The 18,979-nt window shown below is 39.9% G+C and overlaps 1 protein-coding gene across 1 annotated transcript in view; it reads left to right on the forward strand.

Moving 5' to 3' along the window:
• LOC127448302 (anion exchange protein 3-like) overlaps positions 1-18,491 on the forward strand; it is a 98,740-nt gene extending 80,249 nt beyond the window's left edge. The window contains exons 18-22 of the mRNA XM_051710730.1: positions 59-225; positions 6,192-6,445; positions 7,808-7,977; positions 8,450-8,623; positions 12,252-18,491. Of these exons, the coding sequence (XP_051566690.1) occupies positions 59-225; positions 6,192-6,445; positions 7,808-7,977; positions 8,450-8,623; positions 12,252-12,329 (843 nt within the window). The 3' untranslated portion in view covers positions 12,330-18,491. The remainder of the gene's footprint in view (positions 1-58; positions 226-6,191; positions 6,446-7,807; positions 7,978-8,449; positions 8,624-12,251) is intronic.
• Positions 18,492-18,979: the final 488 nt, after the last annotated feature.

The following is an 18,979-nucleotide window of genomic DNA, read 5'->3' on the forward strand; positions in this document are numbered from 1 at the left end:
CAGGGATCTGAGTGCTTGTGTTTTTCTTTTGTTTGTTTTTTTGTTTTTGTGGTTGCAGAAGCTGAACGTCCCCTCTGGTTTCTCGGTCACATCTCCGGACAAACGAAGCTGGTTTATTAGTCCGTTTGGAGATAAACAGCCTTTCCCGATCTGGATGATGGGGGCCTCTGTGGTCCCAGCCCTGCTGGTTTTCATCCTCATATTTATGGAGACTCAGATCACCACGTGAGTAAAGCCAGTGTATGATAAGATTATATGAACAGCCCTTCAGAACAGATCATCTGTCCCATTATAGATGTACAGTGGCCTCCAAAAATATTTGGAAAAATAATTTTAATTGCATTAGATAAAGTATCTAACCAAGTGGTATTAATTATAGAAAGATGGAACAAGCACAATTTTTAAGCAAAATATTTCACACCAAAAAGTATTAGGTTTGAAAAATGTTATACAAATATTCAAAAATAAATATAAAATCAATAGTTGAATTGAATAAACTCAATAGTTTGCGTCTTATTTACTAACCACTCGCAATCCAGTTTAATCAGCCGCTTAATGTGCTGAAATAGTGCTGTATTTAAATTAAAGGGATAGTTCACTCAAAATTAAAAATTCTGTCATCATGTTGTTCTAAACCCATATGACTTCTTTCTTCTGTGAAACACAAAAGGAGGGCATAATGATACTCTCAGTCAATATTCACTTTCATTGTGTGGAAAAAAGATGCGAAGAAAATGGTGACGTTCCTTTTTTGTGTGAACTATCCCTTTAAGTCATTATCATTCTTTTCAGCACATACAGTATATGCGTCCTTTATATGTTAATTAGGCTTATTTGATTGTGCCTTTTTCACAAAACTCAATGCTATTTGCCTGAGATTGAGCTAAAGATATGCTTTTTTGCGTCGCTTCGGAAAAAGTGTCTGCTAAATGACTAAATGTACTGTAATTGTAAACGTGCATGGCAGCAGAAATTGATCAAATGATGATCACATGGTTGCCTGATTTGCGTAATTAACTTAAATAACTGGATGCTAAACCAAGTGCAGACAGCACATACAAATAAACAATGCTATCAGCGACCTCAATTATTTTTTTGGTGAGTTTCTCCTCAGTGTTCTAAATGAAGTCAAAAAAGTATTTAGATGCATTTTGGTTGTTGAGCTCAGTGGAACATGTCCATAGTTAATGTGATGACTTCATACATTTTCTAAAAATCACCTCAACACCAGTTGCTTAAAGGAATATTATGGGTTAAATACAAGTTAATCTCAATTGACAGCATTGATAATAATGCTGTCACTGGTTACCACAAAATACATTTTGACTCATCCCTCCTTTTCTTGAAAAAAAAAAGAAGAAGCAAAAATCGAGGTTGCAGTGCCCTTACAAAAAATTCTAAACTAAGCAAATTTGCTGCTTGTTATTTTCACATGCAAATTAGCTTTTGATTCGCCGCAAATGTTTGCCAGAAGTTTGCAGCTCTTGCCGGTAGTGGTGAATCTCTGGCAAACCTTTGGCAACAATTGACAATTTGCTGCAAGTTTGCCACAAAGCTCATTTGCATGTGAAAATTATCAGTGGCGAATTTGCTGCAAGTTTGCGGCAAATTTGCCATGAACTCTTGTAAGGGTGAGGCTTTTACAATAAAAGTGAATGTGGCCAATTTTTGAAGGGTTTAAAGGCAGAAATAAAGGCATGAACTCTTGTAAGGGTGAGGCTTTTATAATAAAAGTGAATGTGGCCAATTTTTGAAGGGTTTAAAGGCAGAAATGTGAAGCTTATAATTTTATAAATGCACTTACATGAATTCTTTTGTTAAAATTCATGTATTATTTGAGTGAGTTTTTTTTTTCTTTTTCTCCCAATTCCCAATGTGCTTTTAAGTCCTCATGGTTACGTAGTGATTCACCTCAGTCCGGGTGGCGGAGGATGAATCCCAGTTGCCTCTGCCTCTGAGACTGTCAATCTGCACATCTTATCATGTGGCTTGTTGAGTGCGTTGCCACAGAGACATAGCACATGTGGAGGCTTCACACCATCCACTGCAGCAACCACGCTTAACTCACCACGCGCCCCACCAAGAACGAACCACATTATGGCAACCATGAGGAGGTTACCCCATGTGACTCTACCCTCCCTAGCAACCGGGCCCTACAATATGGCTGGAGTCACTCAGCACACCCTGGGATTCGAACTAGCAAACTAGTGAACTCCAGGGGTGATAGCCAGCGTCTTTACCACTGAAATACCCAGGCCCCATATTATTTGAGTTGTCATTTTAGGGGTTTAGGGTTTGTTGACAATACATCTTCATGGCAACGAAGTTTTGAAATTGGCTATAATTTTACAAAGAAAGGGTTAATAAGCGATTTTATTACACTAAAATCATGTTTACATGTATATTGTTTATGTCTTGTGGCTAAACTTTTGAAAAATTTAGTATTTTAACGTTACAAAATTGGCCCTCATTCACTTTCATTTTAAGAGCCTCACTGTAACCTCGATTTTTGCTTTTTTTAAGTAAAGGAGGGGCAAGCCAAAATACATTTTTGTGGTAATCAGCATTATGCCACAAATGCTATTGATTGAGCTTAATTTGTATTGAACCCGGAATATTCCTTTAAAAGTCATTGCAAAAATGGCACAGAAAAGTGAAGTTCCCTATCTGTCACTAGGGGTCACACTTGGGAGCCCCAAACACCTCTGCTTTTTTTAAAAAAGGTCAATGGGAATTTGCATGCCACTCCCCCAGACATACGGGTATAAAAGGAGCTGGTATGCAACCACTCATTCAGATTTTCTTTTTGGAGCCGAGCGGTTGTATTCAGTGCACTGAATTCAATTCCCTCCAAAGACGCACCTCAAAACTGCTGGATTTACAGCGCATTTCAGTGGCTTCTCCCCCTCTGCACCCGTGGAGTGCAGAGAATGACCCTGGGCGCTTCGGCAGAGTGAAAATAAGAGAGTATATTCTAAAAGAGTATATTTTCATTCACAAAAAGAGCGGCACACACGGAGCGTCTTTTTAAAGATGGCTTTCCGTTCGTGTGTTATTCCTGGTTGCGGTTGTTATCTCTTTGCTTCTGATGGCCACGATCACTGTCTTACGTGTCTGGGCACTGCCCACACGGAGACATCGTTCGTGGATGAGTCATGTCCTCATTGCGAGAACATGACCATGGCAACGTTGCGGTAGAGGCTTGCTTTTGTAAGAAAGCAAGCCACCCCAGCAGCTCCCCGCACCAGTCCTTCTACCTATGGGTTTGAGGCCGCGTCGGTTAGCACCGGGGGTGATTTGGGGACATCAATGGGACCACATCCCCCCATGGACCTCCCATTCCCCAGCAAGTTCACTTGCCCCGGTCAGGCTCTCGGATTAGACCGCCAGCTCGTCTCAGGACGAGTTCAACCTCTCGTTCGGAGCTTGGGAAGACGATGAGCTATCGAGCACAGCATCGGAGAGCGGGCTCGTCCAGTCTGACGCAGAGGCTTTGGCTGGGCTTCCTCCTTCGGGAATGGTCGCCCAGTCTCAGGCCGACGTGGAAATGATGGACATGCTTTCCCGGGCGGCCACGAGCGTCAGACTAGAATGGAACCCTCCACTCTCCCCTGAACCCTCGTGGCTCAACGATTGGTTCCTAGGCTCAGGGTGCCACCCACAGCCACGCCCCGCCCCGGTCCCATTCTTTCTGGAAGTGCATGAGGAGCTGACAAGATCATGGGAGGCACCTGTTACTGCCTGGTCCCGGTCTTTCAGCTCCCCCGCTCTCACTACCCTAGATGGTGGAGCGGCCAGGGGGTATTTGGTGATCCCTCAGGTGGATAAGGCGCTCGCGGTGCACTTGTGTCCGCAGAGCGCCGCCACCTGGCATGGGCGCTTGAGGCTCCCGTCCAGGGCCTCTAGGTTTACGTTATCCCTGACGACTGTGGCCTGCGGTGCCACTGGACAAGCCGCCTCCGCCCTGCACGCCATGGCTCTCCTGCAAGTACACCAAGCCAAGGCGTTAAAAGAACTGCAAGAGGGTAGTTCTGACACGAGATTGATGCAGGAACTGTGCTCGGCGACCAACCTCACTCCCCGGGCAACGAAGGTCACAACACGGTCTCTCGGGCAGGCGATGTCCACCCTCCACCTTGAAGGTGTATGTAGCTGCTATTTCGGCTCATCACGATGCAGTAGATGGTAAATACTTAGGGAAGCACGACTTGATCATCAGGTTCCTGAGAGGCGTTAGGAGGTTGAATCCCTCCAGACTGTACCTTGTCCCCTCGTGGGACCACTCTGTAGTCCTTCGGGGTCTACAGGGAGTTCCCTTTGAGCCCTTGGAGTCAGCTGAGCTTAAGGTACTCTCTTTGAAGACTTCCCTCCTGACTGCGCTCACTTCCATCAAGAGGGTAGGGGACCTGCAGGCATTCTCTGTCAGTGGATCGTGCCTGGAGTTCAGTCCGGGTTACTCTCACATGATCCTGAGACCCCAACCGGGCTATGTGCCCAAGGTTCCCACGACCCCTTTTTGGGATCAGGTGGTGAACCTGCAAGCGCTACCTCAGGAGGAGGCAGACCCAGCCTTGGCTTTGCTGTGTCCGGTGCGAGCTTTACGCATCTATTTGGATCGCACGCAGAGCTTTAGAAGCTCCAAGCAGCTCTTTGACTGCTTTGGTGGACAGTGGAAAGGAAGCGCTGTCTCCAAACAGAGGATCGCCCACTGGGTCATTGACGCCATCGCGATGGCATATCAGGCTCAGGACGTGCCACCCCCTGCGGGGTTACGAGCCCACTCTACCAGGAGTGTGGCGGCCTCCTGGGCCCTGGCCAGTGGCGCCTCTTTGGCAGACATCTGCAGAGCAGCGGGCTGGGCAGCACCCAACAGCTTTGTGAGGTTCTACAATCTCCGGGTTGAGCCGGTCTCATCCAGTGTATTGGCAGGCACGAGCAGGTAAGTTCTGGGACAGCTGGCCGGGTGTACCCCTTGCGCATAGCGCCTTTCTCCTCCCTTGAGGTGAAGACGAGCGCTCTTGACTGCCAGTCGTGTTCACAGACTGTGATCCATGGATGACTTTCCTCCTTAGCCCTCTGGCAGTTGAGTTTGTGGAGAAACTCGCTGCCAGCCCAGTACATGCGCTAATGAGACCCTGTACTGAGGTAGGTGCTCCACATGTGCTGGTTCCCCGAAGGCGACCTCATGTGACATCTTCCGCAAAATAGTTTCCCTGTCAGTAAACTGCATCTTCCTTGGGCAGAGGCCCCTTTCTTAGGCAGAGGCTTTGTAGAAACTCCTCCCCCTTTGGGTAGGACCTACCATGGGACCTCTCCACATGACATACTTCCGACAAGACTCAGTAAGACCATGTGACGTATTCCACTCAAAATACCCCCCCTTTTGGCGGGGTGTGGTCCCCCCGACCTAGACACTTATGGCTCCCAGTCCGTTAACAAATTCCACTCTTTTTGGGGAGAAAAGAGAGGAAAACTGGCCTCGGCTGAGCTAGCCTGTCCCTATTGTTGGGCAGTCGACTTGTTCCTGAAGGACTGTTCGACGCTCATAAGAGCGTTGGGGGTGGTTACATGATGGTCTGGTGCGCTGGCTACGAGGCACACAGCGGTCTGCCCTTCACACACCGCCAGTTCACGTAACACAGTTCAGCTAGTTGTGGTGTTTTGTATAGGGACCCCTAGTGTCACTATATCGACACAACGTCGAGTGAGTGACAGATAGGGAACGTCATGGTTACTTTCGTAACCTCCATTCCCTGATGGAGGGAACGAGATGTTGTGTCCCTCTTGCCACAACACTGAACTACCCGCTGAAATGACCGGGACCTGGTCTTGGATCCTCAGCACAAAACCTGAATGAGTGGTTGCATACCAGCTCCTTTTATACCCGTATGTCCGGGGGAGTGGCATGCAAATTCCACTCGCCAATTCCCATTGGCCTTTTTTCAAAAAAGCAGAGGTGTTTGGGGCTCCCAAGTGTGACCCCTAGTGTCACTACATCGACACAACGTCTCGTTCCCTCCATCAGGGAACGGAGATTACCATGACGTTAGCATTGTTTATGCACAGATGCAACTTGTTTTGGTATTTTGTTACTTTATGCAATGACAATAAGAAATTTTTAAGTCTGATTTAAGTGTTCAAATACTTTTTGTATTTTTATTTGTTTTATATCTATCTCGTCCCTTCTACAGCTTGATAGTAAGCAAGAAGGAGCGGCGTTTGGTGAAGGGTTCTGGCTTTCATCTGGATCTGCTTCTGATAGTGACTTTGGGAGCTATCTGCCCACTGTTTGGTCTGCCTTGGCTGACTGCAGCTACTGTGCGCTCAGTTACCCACGTAAATGCACTGACTGTCATGAGCAAAGCCACTGCTCCCGGAGAAAAGCCCATGATACAAGAAGTGAAGGAACAGAGACTGACCGGGATGTGTGTGGCTATCCTAGTGGGTAAGAAACACTACATTTGTTTCTAAGGCCACGGCCACACACATCCGTTTTTGTTGCAAAACTCTGTTTTCAGGTTCCTAACATCATAGTTTTCCCAAGTATGTACTACTAAAGAGTGCTTTCGTAAGTAAATTTTTCAGTGGAGGAAACCCTGTTCCAGTGTGCATGAGAGGCGTAAACGTGGCAAAATCAATGAGTTTTCAAACGAAATCTTATTTGTGTGGATGTGGCCTAAATCTGACTCTAAATTGTGTTTGGATGAGCCATGTTCAAAGCTACTGTAAAAATGCAGATAAACACGCCCCATGTGACTGTACATTGTATATTAAGGGGCCATTTAGACCTAATGCATTCTTGCATTGAAAAAGCTATCCGCAGCACAACAGAACAGAATGCAGGTGTCTCTTGATGTGTTTTTAAAAGTTGAAGTTCATATTAACTTGGCACGTCATCTAACACTAGCGTCACTGCGAGAGACCAGAAAAAGCAGCGAGACATGGCACAAGCATGTTTACATAGAAAAACAGTGCAGACAGAAGCAAAAGTGTGTTCGGTGTGAAAGCCCCTTCAAAAAAGTTACTATGTTGCTTGTAAACCTTAAAAAGCATACAGTTAGTCTAATGAACTACACTCACTGAGCACTTTATTAGGTACACCTGTACACCTACTTATTCATGTGATTATCTAACCAGCCAATAGTGTGATAGCAGTGCAGTGCATAAAATCATGCAGATGCAGGTCAGGAGCTTCAGTTAATGTTCACATCAACTCAACATCAGAATGGGGAACATTTTTTTGATTTCAGTGATTTTGACCATGGCATGATTGTTGGTGCCAGACAGGCTGCTTTGAGTATTTCTGTAACTGCTGATCTTCTGGTATTTTCATGCACAAAAGTCTCTAGAGTTTACTTAGAATGGTAAAAAAAAAAAAAAAAACATTCAGTGAGTGGCAGTTCTGTGGACGGAAATGCCTTGTTGATGACAGAGGTTAACAGAGAATGGCCAGACTGGTTCGAGCTGACAGAAAGGCTACGGTAACTCATATAACCCCTCTATACAATTGTAGAGAGCAGAATAGCATCTCAGAATGCACAACATGTCGAACCTTGAGGTGGATGGGCTACAACAGTGGAAGACCATGTCAGGCACTTTATTAGGACCATAGTATTCCTAATAAGGTGTTCGGGGAGTGTATATTACAGAAGAATTGTTAATGGCGATTATTAATTTTAATTTTAATTTTAATACATTTAGTGGTTATGCCTTTGATTTCTGCACCACTAGTAGCACCAAATAAAATTGCAAAAATAACAATATTCAAATATGCTAACACTCTCTTGTATTGTCTTTGTGTCGGCAGGTATGTCTATAGTAATGACAGATTTACTTCGTCATATTCCTTTGGCTGTGCTGTTTGGGATATTTCTGTACATGGGCATCACGTCTCTCACTGGTATCCAGCTGTATGAGCGAATCACACTCATGGTTACACCTGCCAAACATCACCCTGACCACATCTATGTTACCAAGGTAACCACTTATCTGTGTTTGTGTTTGATTTCCATTTGGTATATGCTACAAGTTTGGATTTAATTTGAAAGCTATTGAAGGTGGCACAAAAATCACCATATACTTTTGCACTATTTGATAAACATCAACAATATAAACCTTGTCTTGTGAGATCGCACTGAAAATCTGGGATTTAAAATCTTATTTAAACCTGGAAATAGACAGAAAGTTGTAGGATTTTGAAACACTTAAAACAAATAGACAAAAAAATCATTATGATATTAATTAAATAAGTAATATTTAAGATGTTGCACTATGTCTGTCACTAATCAAATAATCTAATGTAAGTAAATGTATCATGCTGGATAACATGGATCATCAGGTTTTGCACACACTTGTGGTGTTCATGCTAGCTCGAGTGCATGCTGTCATTAAAGCAAAAGGGAGGCAAACCAAATACTTGTAATTCTAGACATGATTTGTTTCTGTACAGGTGAAGACATGGCGCATGAATCTGTTCACCATCATTCAGTTGTTGTGTATCATCCTGCTGTGGGTGGTAAAGTCGACTGTAGTCTCCCTGGCCTTTCCCTTCATCCTAATCATGACTGTACCTCTGCGGAGACTCATCCTCACCAGGATCTTTGAGGAGAGAGAGCTTGCAGCGGTGGGTTCTGCTTATTCATGTTGCACTGGTTCGTCTATGTGCACCTGGTTTTAAAGGACTATTTCAGGTTCAATTCAAATTAAGCTCAAATGACAGCAATTTTGACATAATGTTGATTACCACCAAGAAAGGATTTCTACATGTCCCTAAAAAAACAAGGCAAAAATCGTGGCTACAGTGAGGCAATGGGAGTGAATGGGGCAAGTCCATAAACAATAATATACTCACTGTTTTAAAAGTATAGTCTCAAAATAAACAATATGGGCCCTTGTGATGAGGAGGAGGGCGTGGCCGGGCCGTGAGGGTGCACGGCTGGCGCTGAGTCACCTAATCAGAGGGAGAGAGAGATAAAGGGGAGCTGGAGATGGCAGTTCGAGAGAGAGAGATACACTCGCGGTTGCTGTGTGTGTGTGTGTGTGTGTGTGTGTGTGTGTGTGTGTGTGTGTGTGTGTGTGTGTGTGTGTGTGTGTGCGTGTATGCGTGCGTCTGTGTGTTTTATGTTGTTTTAAGTTCATTTATGTCTTTAAAGTTCTGTTGACTGTTCTGCCGGTTCCCGCCGCCTCCTTGCCCATCCTGAACCCGTTACAGCCCTATTTTAAGAGTTCTAGCATTAAGCGCAGCGCTATGCCATAAGTCATAAGCACAAAGTCAGTGGGCATGGCCATGAAATTTTGGTATTTTCGTGCAAGCATGCGCTAAGTCTACACACAAGAAGGTTTGGTGTAATCGCTCACGCAACACACAAATGTGCTGGATTAAGTGCAATTGAATTCTGAGGTTCTTCTCTGGGATTTCCACCATCTGCGTCCTATTATAGTCCATACCCTGTCAAGCAACAGTGATATAAACAAAGACAGCACATTCATAAGAAGTTGGTTGTGTAAATTGACTGTATGCAATGAATTAGAAGAATATAAAATGTGTATTAACTGCATCCTTAATGAATGCCAGTCAATTTCTGTGACAGTGACACGCTCCTTTTATACGCATAGAAAATGTAATTCTCATCTGAATTTGGATGTACGCTCAGTTAAATTATAGGGAATGTAAGTATTATTAATAATTTTCATCTACTGACACACAAATCATGGCTAGTACATGGCTATATCGGCACGCACTTCACTTCTACCGGTCGATTTTGATTTAAAAAAAATTAATTCATGTATTCAAACACAAAAAAATAAACCAAAAATATTTCTAAATTCAAAATACAATTTAAATGAAACAAAAATATAATCAAAATAATGTGGTACAAAAATCATACAACAATCCACCAGCCCCTATTGCAGTGACTTAAAAATCAATCTCAACAACAGGTGAAAAATTACTAGTAGGATAAAAATTAAATCTTAAATACAATTGTAAATATACAATAATAATACATACATACAGTATAAACATAGCAATAAAAATAATTGAAAAAATAAACCATGACCTCTAGAAAGTTTAATACAAATCTCAAGCGATTACCCCTGAAAAATTGCGATTGTCAGGGACATTATTTGATGTTCTGTACTTTCAGAATTTGGATATGAACTTTATTACCACCTGCTGGTGGAATCTCCAACCTGCAAATGCAGGAACTGAATTTGAACTTTGCACTGAGTTAAGAGGTGATATTGAAACATCTTAGCCCAACAACCTATTTCTCAGAAAAACAGCAAATTGCGCTTTGCGCCACTTCATTAACATAAAATACACCCACAGTTTGCGCGCATACAACCACAATAGGGCAGACACTCCCACCAATGCCCATTTGCGCTTTGTGCTGGCATAAAAATTGCACTTACAATTAGCGCTCTCATGAAAATTGGATAAGACGTAGCGCATAGCACTGCGCTTTGCACACTCACAAAAATAGACCCCTATGCATGTTAAAATAATTTTAGTGGTAAAATCACTTACTAATTTATCTGTGTAAAGTTATGTCCAAATATACAGCTTCGTTGGCTTGACGTTGTATCGCCAGTAAAGCATGTAATCTTTGTAAACGCTGCAATGGCGATGAAACGCTGATTTTACAGCACTAAAATCATCTTCAGTTAATTGGTATCAAGGAATGTTGACTGATGTTGGTATGGACTATTAAAATGTGGGTCTCATGTTGACAACCCTTCACTATATATTCCAAAGTCTTGTCTGCTTTCACCTAGTGTGGGTTTGGGGAACATTTATTTTAAAATTCTTAACTCCATTTAAAGGAATATTCAGAGTGTAAAACAAGTTAAGCTCAATCGACAGTATTTGTGGGAATAATGTTAATTACCAAAATAATAAATTTTGTCATGCCCCTGCTTTGTGTTAAAAAACGCGAGAGGCATTTACAATAGAAGTGAATGGGACCAATTCATAAACGTTAAAATACTCACTGTATCAAAAGTATAGCCACGAGACATAAACAATATGCATGCTAACATGATTTTAGTGCGATAAAATCACTTACTAAGCTTTTTTTTTAAAGTTATATCCACTTTTACAACTTCGTTGCCATGATGATGTAATGGCGTAAACCATAATACCCCTAAAACAACTGTAAAAATGGCAATTTAAACAACTTTACATCTCATATAATCAGGGTTGGGAGGGTTACTTTTGAAATGTATTCCACTACAGATTACAGAATACATGCTGTAAAATGTCATTTGTAACATATTCCATTAGATTACTCAAGGTCAGTAACGTATTCTAAATACTTTGGATTACTTCTTCAGCACTGGTAGATTTTTTCACTTGTTTTAATTTTAAAAACAAGATAAATCTAATTTATCTTGTTTTAAGGATTTTTAGATACTTTTACAGGAAAACAATACAAAAATTATTATCAAGAATAAGATTTTTGCACTAATATCAAAGGTCTTACTAGAAAAAAATAAATTATGATCCAACGTGAATTTTCTTGATAAAAAATATGATGGTGCCTGGTAACGTGCATGTAAAATGGCTATAAATAGCATTTTAGCTTAGCGTAAAGATGACAGTTTACACAAGGTTTATTTCTATTTCTTCTGCTCCAAACTTACTTCAAACTTACTTCTCTGTCTGCTCGTATGAATGTAACACTTCATAAGAAAGTGTTTCACCGCTGTTCAAATGCACTTTGGATCGCATCATTTATATGTATAAATGTTTTCCATCTGAAAGGACTAAATATTAAATGAAACAAATGACAATAAAATGCAAAGTAATCTCTTCAGTAATCAAAATACTTTTTGAATGTAACTGTATTCTAATTACAGATGATTTAAATTGTAACTGTAGTGGAATACATTCACTTATATTTTGTATTTTATATACGTAATCCCATTACATGTATTTCGTTACTCCCCAACCCTGTATATAAATACACAAGAAAAATTCTTTCATAAAATTGTAAGGTTCACATTTCTGCCTTTTTTATCCCTCCCCCTAAAAAAAATGGCCACATTCTCTTCCATTGTAAGTGCCACTCTGTAACCTCAATTTTTTCTTTCTTTTTATTTATTTTTTTTTTGGAGAAAAGGAGGACTGAGTTGAAATAATTTTTTGTGATAATTAACATTATGCCACAAATGCTGTCGATTGAGCCTAACTTGAATTGAACCCGCAATATTTTAAGGATCATGTGATTAAAGTGTTATTTTCCTTGCAGTTGGATGCAGATGAGGACACGCCCAATTTTGATGAAGATGGTCGTGATGAATACAACGAGATCCACATGCTTGTCTAGACACAGGACACACAAAACGGCAAACCTCCTTACTGATTAATCAAACGCAGACCTCTGGATAATGGTTTCTGTTGGCAAAGGTGTATGAAATTTGATGAACTCTGGTGTACTGCCTTCTTCCAGGATACTTTAAAATATTTTAATCATCTAATATAAAAAAAACAACAAAAAAAAAACAAAAAACTGACCATATTTTGGATACTTCTTTTTATTTTTTTCTCTGTGCCTAACCCCCCTACATGTGCTGATGCCCAGTGAGCTTTAAATATACAATGAGATATGACCCTTAGACCTCACATTCTATTAAAGTTTAGAGCTGCAATGTGCAATGAAGGCGAGACTAATCCAATAGGTTGGCTCTTATGTTATGGGGCTAATCAAAACCCCTATTCTTCCCAGCTGGTAGTTTTGCACACAGCATGTCTGGACAAGCCTCACTGCCTGTAGATCTAAGTTGCCTTGTACTGCATTATTGTACATAATGAACACCACTTACAGCACCTTTTATGGAAAGGACAGAATTTCCTGTGAAAACAAAGAGTCGTTAAAAAAGTGATTTTATTTGAAATTGTTTCCAAAAATATGTATTTTTGTTTGGGCTGTTCAAAAGTTTTCTTGCTATATAGAAATTTAGCATTCGATTTTATATAGGATGTATTGCCCAATTGTCTTGTTGTTGTTTTTATATTTATTTGTGTGTATGTGTGAGTGTGTGTTTTTAATAGATAAACGTTTTCAGGGAACTAATTCCATTTTTATGCCATTTCACTGCATTTCATTCTTTATGGGAACAGTTCAGCTGAAATAGGTTAAAGTCATAGAAACTTGGATTTCACTGATTGCATAAAATTATAACTTTCTGAATCAATGTGAGTCCAAAGGCTGTCAAACTGCCAGTGAATATGGATGCACTTATCACTACAGTTTAGGCTTGAGGCAGGAGAATTTTACTCCAATGAAATGTGCTGCCAAATTGTTGGTCAGGGTCACAGAGGACAGCTACCTGGCCTTGGGCCCAATCGTCAAACTTTAGCTACTTTAAAAGGGAGTGCATGACCTTTTAAAATGTTCACCAAGCCAACAAGTCCATGCTCAACTTACCATGTATCCAACTTACATTCAATTTAATATGCTGAGACAACTAAGCCATTTCTAGGTTGAATTCCCCAAAAGTGCAAACACTGTTGCCCTGTGGCAGTTTCAAAACATTGTTCTGTTTGATTGAGCAACCCAACCAGCCTGACGCAGCAACATTGTCTCAACTGATGGCATGATTTTGGAGGTGGGACTATCTGTTCGGGGAGTGTTCGGGAAATCTGTTTGAAAAGAGTCATTATTTTTTGCAGCTACGTTAGGTGATGCTAATGGCCTAGAAATTACAGATTTCATTTTAATATTTTCACAAGGGTCGGTACTAGGATGCAATCTTTGCTGGGGCACTTGTATGCTTGTATGTTTAGGGGGGCCAGAGTTGATCCTTTAGCCATCAGCCAGGAGGGCAGAGTGCCCCAGGATTGTTTCACTGTCAGTCAGGGTGGGGGCATCAGAAGTTTCTGGGGGTTTCAGGCTCGGTGCAAATCTAAGGGGGCAATGCCCCTCCTAGCCCCCCTTACACCCAGCCATGATTTTCAGAATTCTCTTTGCATTTTCATTTAAAGGAATTTTCTCTCACTTTACAAACAGCAGGTCATGACATTTAAAAGTATTCCAGTATTATCAATCAGACTGACTAGATAACAGGCCTAAGCATTTCATAGATCCTGAGGATTGTCATTATGGAAGGTTGCCCTTTGGGCAGTAAATGATGTGCTGTCCATGCTTGTATTGAATTTGTTTGGGCATAATACAAACTTCTGGGGCTAGTCACGCTAGAGCTAGCTCGTTTCATCACATAGTCCACATGTGTTTCGTTTGGTCTTTTTTCTCTCGTTTTTAGCATAAAAACATGAGGAAATTGTGCAATATAGGAATATATTATGTACTACAAAAAGACTTGTAGTTTCTTGGAAAGCTCAAGATGAAGTACTGCTCTCAATGCTGTCAGGTTGTACAAAGAGACGTGTGGTCGTGAATGGCAGGCCTTTGAAGCACTCAATATGAAATCACACATCAGATGTCTTTCACCTTGTAACTTTAGTCGAGCTATTCGATAGCTCTGTACATATGCCCAAAGGGTAAATAAATATTGTTAACCAAATATTTTTGCTTATTATTAGGGATGTATCTGAAAGATGAAATGAGATTAAGACAGGCTTGCTGTTATTGCTACAGAGTCGAATACATGGCTTGTGAGGTTCTGGCCAAGTTTTTCAGATATATCAAGCAACAGATGTTTGGTTCCCAGAGGATTAATCAGGAGACTTTGTCCTAAAATAGACCCACATTTAGACAATTATTGACATACAGTAAGAGTAGAGTGCTATAAAATGAATGTGGATAGCATAGCTCAGATAATTTGGTCTTGGAATATTTGCATTTATCGTGCAATTTCTGACTTTTTATTGCAACCTTTGGTAATTTTTTTGCTAAATCTGAACAGTTTCTGACATTATGGAGAGCTGAAACTCTAGAGGAGACACTTCTGAGATTACTGGGGTCGTGTTCTCGTGAAACATCCAAGAAGCAGCAATCTACGATAAATAATTCTGATTTTAAAGGTCTCCTTTGTGATTAGTTTTTCCTATAAGGTTGAGATAAAGCTTGTTGGTTGCTCTTATAGCAGCTGCTCTTTGGAGTTAATAGTTTAAAGTGTATTTATTGAAAAGGGTAATCTACACGTGTTCCAGAGGCTCCCTGTATTGAATTTGTCCATCTTTGTCTCCCACTCTGAAATATTGCGGCAACCAGAAATCCTCTTGCACACAGTTGCACTAGTTACAAGATTTTATCTATAGAGTTAATATAAAAACCCAACTTTTTAGAGATTTCACATTCAAGAGTATATATCATTATTTGTATCAATAATTTTTGCTTTTATTTTATGGATAATTTTACCCAATATTTGTAACCTGGTCTCACAGAATCACAGTACTATATCTACAGTATGTAACGGGAGCCAGCTGGTACATGATAGCTGTGCGGTATTTGTAAACCTCACTCCCCTGGCACTAGCGACTGACACTAGCACGCCCGCCTCCCATGCCAGAGATGCTGGTTTGAATCCTGTTCAGAGGGGGTCAAGCAGGATCAGTTACACCTACACTTTTGCTAAATTATTTTTATGTGACTCATTGTTTGTATCATTTCCTAGTGAAATGAACACTAGTGGTGCTACAACAATGACTTTCATTCACTTTCACCAAATCACAAGTTAAAGGACAGATTATCAGTTCATAAACACTTACTTTTCACCTTGTTTCTCACACAATATTATCTTATGACTAATGCATATTGTTTATGTCTTGTGGCTATACTTTTGATACAGTGAGTATTTTAACATTTACGAACTGGTCCCATTCACTTCTATGGTAAATGCCTCACTGTAACCCAGATTTTTGCATGACTTGTAAGGCAAATATTTGCATTACATAACCAACTACTTTTAGTTGGCCTAAAGTTTCATAGAAACACCACGGAATGAGGTGGCTGCTTCTGCAATTGTGTTTTTCAATTCACATTTGCTTTTATGTTAGGTTTTTTTTATTTGAAACTCGATAGAGCATTAACATTAAAAACCTCATCTGTTTGTGGGAAAATGTACCCTGTTTTTTTTTTATTTTTACTTTTCACCTCGAAAGTGCTGCGATGTGTCATGAACCACGAAAATGATTTTGCAAAAATGTCACCACAGCCACGTCATTTTAATTAGATTAGGCTGAATATTTGTGCATTTTTATGCTTACTAGAGTATCATGCTGTAAGCTTAGCAACAGGCTAATGCCAAATTCTACTGAAATCAATTGGGAGTGGAGTCTCATGTGTACTTTACATGAGGAGTGCTATTTGTTTGATGCACAGACATAGAGCATAGGAGATTTTTTGAGACACATAGTTGAGAGAGAACAGGAAACATTACTCAGGCCAGACTGGAACCTGGGTCTCCCAGATGAGCACCATTGCTCAATATGTCAAAGACTGACCACACTGACCACAAAGCCACAACTCTGACTAAGATCAGTCACTTTTGAGGTTTCATTTCTGTTAGGATGCTGCCTATGTAGCCAACTGCAAAATGTTGTTATACAGTAACTGTTATAAGCGGTTTCCTGGCTGTTATCACGGCAGCAGATAGGTTGTCTCTCCAACTAACCAAGTATCTGGAAGACTTTTGCGTGGTGTGGAAATCTAACAACCTCTTTGTATTACACACTTGTGTAGGTGTTCTGGGAGCTCAAAGACACTGGCACGTCTGTCATATTAGAGTCATGAAAAGTTGGAAAACAGTTTTTGTCAATTTGGACAAAAAGCACAGACTGCCACATCCTGTTGGTGGTTTTTAGATGCTGGAGCCATAAGTTAAAAAGGAAATAGTATGAATCGTGGAAAGGCACAATGAGTGTCTGAATGAGCCAGGTGTTGGTGGATGATGCCACCCTAGTCGTGCAGACCACCCACCCGATCATGCGAAATATGTTTTACTGTATAATTTAAGGTCTGAACTGTGATTCCTTACATTTCCTTTTACTTTGTTTTTAATGCTGTGAATGTTGAATGCCATTGTGATAAAGTGGATGACAATCAGAAATGTTTGCAGACGGATTATATCAATCTCATTCATACACAACGAATTTTACAATCAGCAGTCTAGACACAGGGGAGACAATACAAAAGCCAGTGTTTTTGTTCTAACAGAGCTGTTTACTCAGTTCTTAAACCGTGCATTAGGTGGAAAAAAGTGTTGCTTTAAAGAGTACACGCTTAAGATACTGAGCGATTCATTGTACAAAGGAAAACACTTACCTCTGTTACATACTGTAATACAAACTGTTAATTGCAAATTTACTCTGTACATTAGATTCAGATGAAAATACCCCAAAATTAATTTTTAAGCTCTTGCAGACAAATATTGATTGATAGAAGAGGGGGGAAAAAAACACCTTGGTTTTTACTTGATGTAGTTTTTTTTTTTTTTTTTTTTTAAACATGTCAGAAAGAACTCTAGTAAATCTCCAAATGTTGCCTGGTTGTAATTAAGAAGTGTAGTTTGTCAGAAAATAAGACAAACATTTTGAGTTCATATGGTAAAAAAAAAAAAAAAATGTATTACTTTAGCATTAGCAATACTGAAAATATTATGATGTTATGTGAATATTTTAATAGCAGTAGCCATTGCTATTCTGTAAAAAGAACGTTTTCAGAGCACTGTAAAACAAATTGTTATTTTTTTGTCTCAGAATAAATATTTATTGTGTTTCAGATGTCTTTGCACTGTTTTGTAGAGTAAATTAACATGCTAGGTTGCTACTGTAAGTGAGTCAAGGCTGAGCAATACAGCTAAAAAAAATGGTACATTTTAAGCATGATGGATATATATATACAGTGTATATTATCGGGAGTGAAAGAGGAAAAAATATTAAATCAGTATTAAGGGAGTGGGAGACACTCTAGAACTTGAGCATGCAAAATTATTTCGGACAGCACAATGAACCAGGATATTTAAAGGAATGCTCAGGGTTCAATACAAGTTAAGCTCAATCGACAGCATTTGTGGCATAATATTGATTACCACAAAAATTTATTTTGACATCCCTCCTTTTCTTAAAAAAAGAAAAAGCAAAAATCTTGGTTCCAGTGAGGCACTTACAATGGAAGTGAATGGGGGCCAATTTTTGAACGTTAAAATATTAACTTTTTCAGAAGTACAACCACAAGACATAAACAATATGCATTTAAACATGATTTTTGTGTAATAAAATCACTTACTAACATTTTCTATGTAAAGTTATAGCTAATTTTACATCTTTGTTACCATGACGATGAAATGTCAACAAACCCTAAAATAACTATAAAAATGACCATTTAAACAACTTTACAGCTCAAATAATACACAAGTTTTAACAGAAGAACTAATCTAAGTGCTTTTACAAAATTATAAGCTTCACATTTCTGTGTTTAAACTCTTCAAAAATGTACCCCATTCACTTCCATTGTAAGTGTCTCACTGTTTTTTTTTTTTTTTTTTTAAGAAAAGGAGGGACGAGTCGAAATTAATGTATGTGGTAATCAACATTATGCCACAAATGCTGTCGATTGAGCTTAATTTGTATTGAACCCGAAACATTCCTTTAAGACTTCTGGTTAATAAATAATAAATCACAAATAATTAATAATACCATATTCAAATAATAATAATAATAATAAAACAAAAACATTAAAATCATTGTTTGATATATACATTGTTTTATATCATCAAACAAAATCATTGCAAATGTATTGTGATTAATCTCGGCCAGCACTATCAAAACATCTGAGAATACTAGTAATTTGATTCAGCCATTGTGTTGTTCATTCTAAAAATGTTATGCACTAGGCTGTCAATGGTCCTCCACTGGCAGTTTAGACTCATGCAGTTTGAAATACTGGCAGAGGAGCGGTATCATAAACGTGATGATGGCACAGGTCGCAATGAGCACTAGTAGTATGTGCAAACCTGGATCCTTCATGTAAGAGCACAGTGAGAAATAGACCTGGTGGATTTCCATGAAGATCTT

Source organism: Myxocyprinus asiaticus, chromosome 11 (genome assembly GCF_019703515.2).
Source record: "Myxocyprinus asiaticus isolate MX2 ecotype Aquarium Trade chromosome 11, UBuf_Myxa_2, whole genome shotgun sequence".
Lineage (NCBI taxonomy): Eukaryota > Metazoa > Chordata > Actinopteri > Cypriniformes > Catostomidae > Myxocyprinus > Myxocyprinus asiaticus.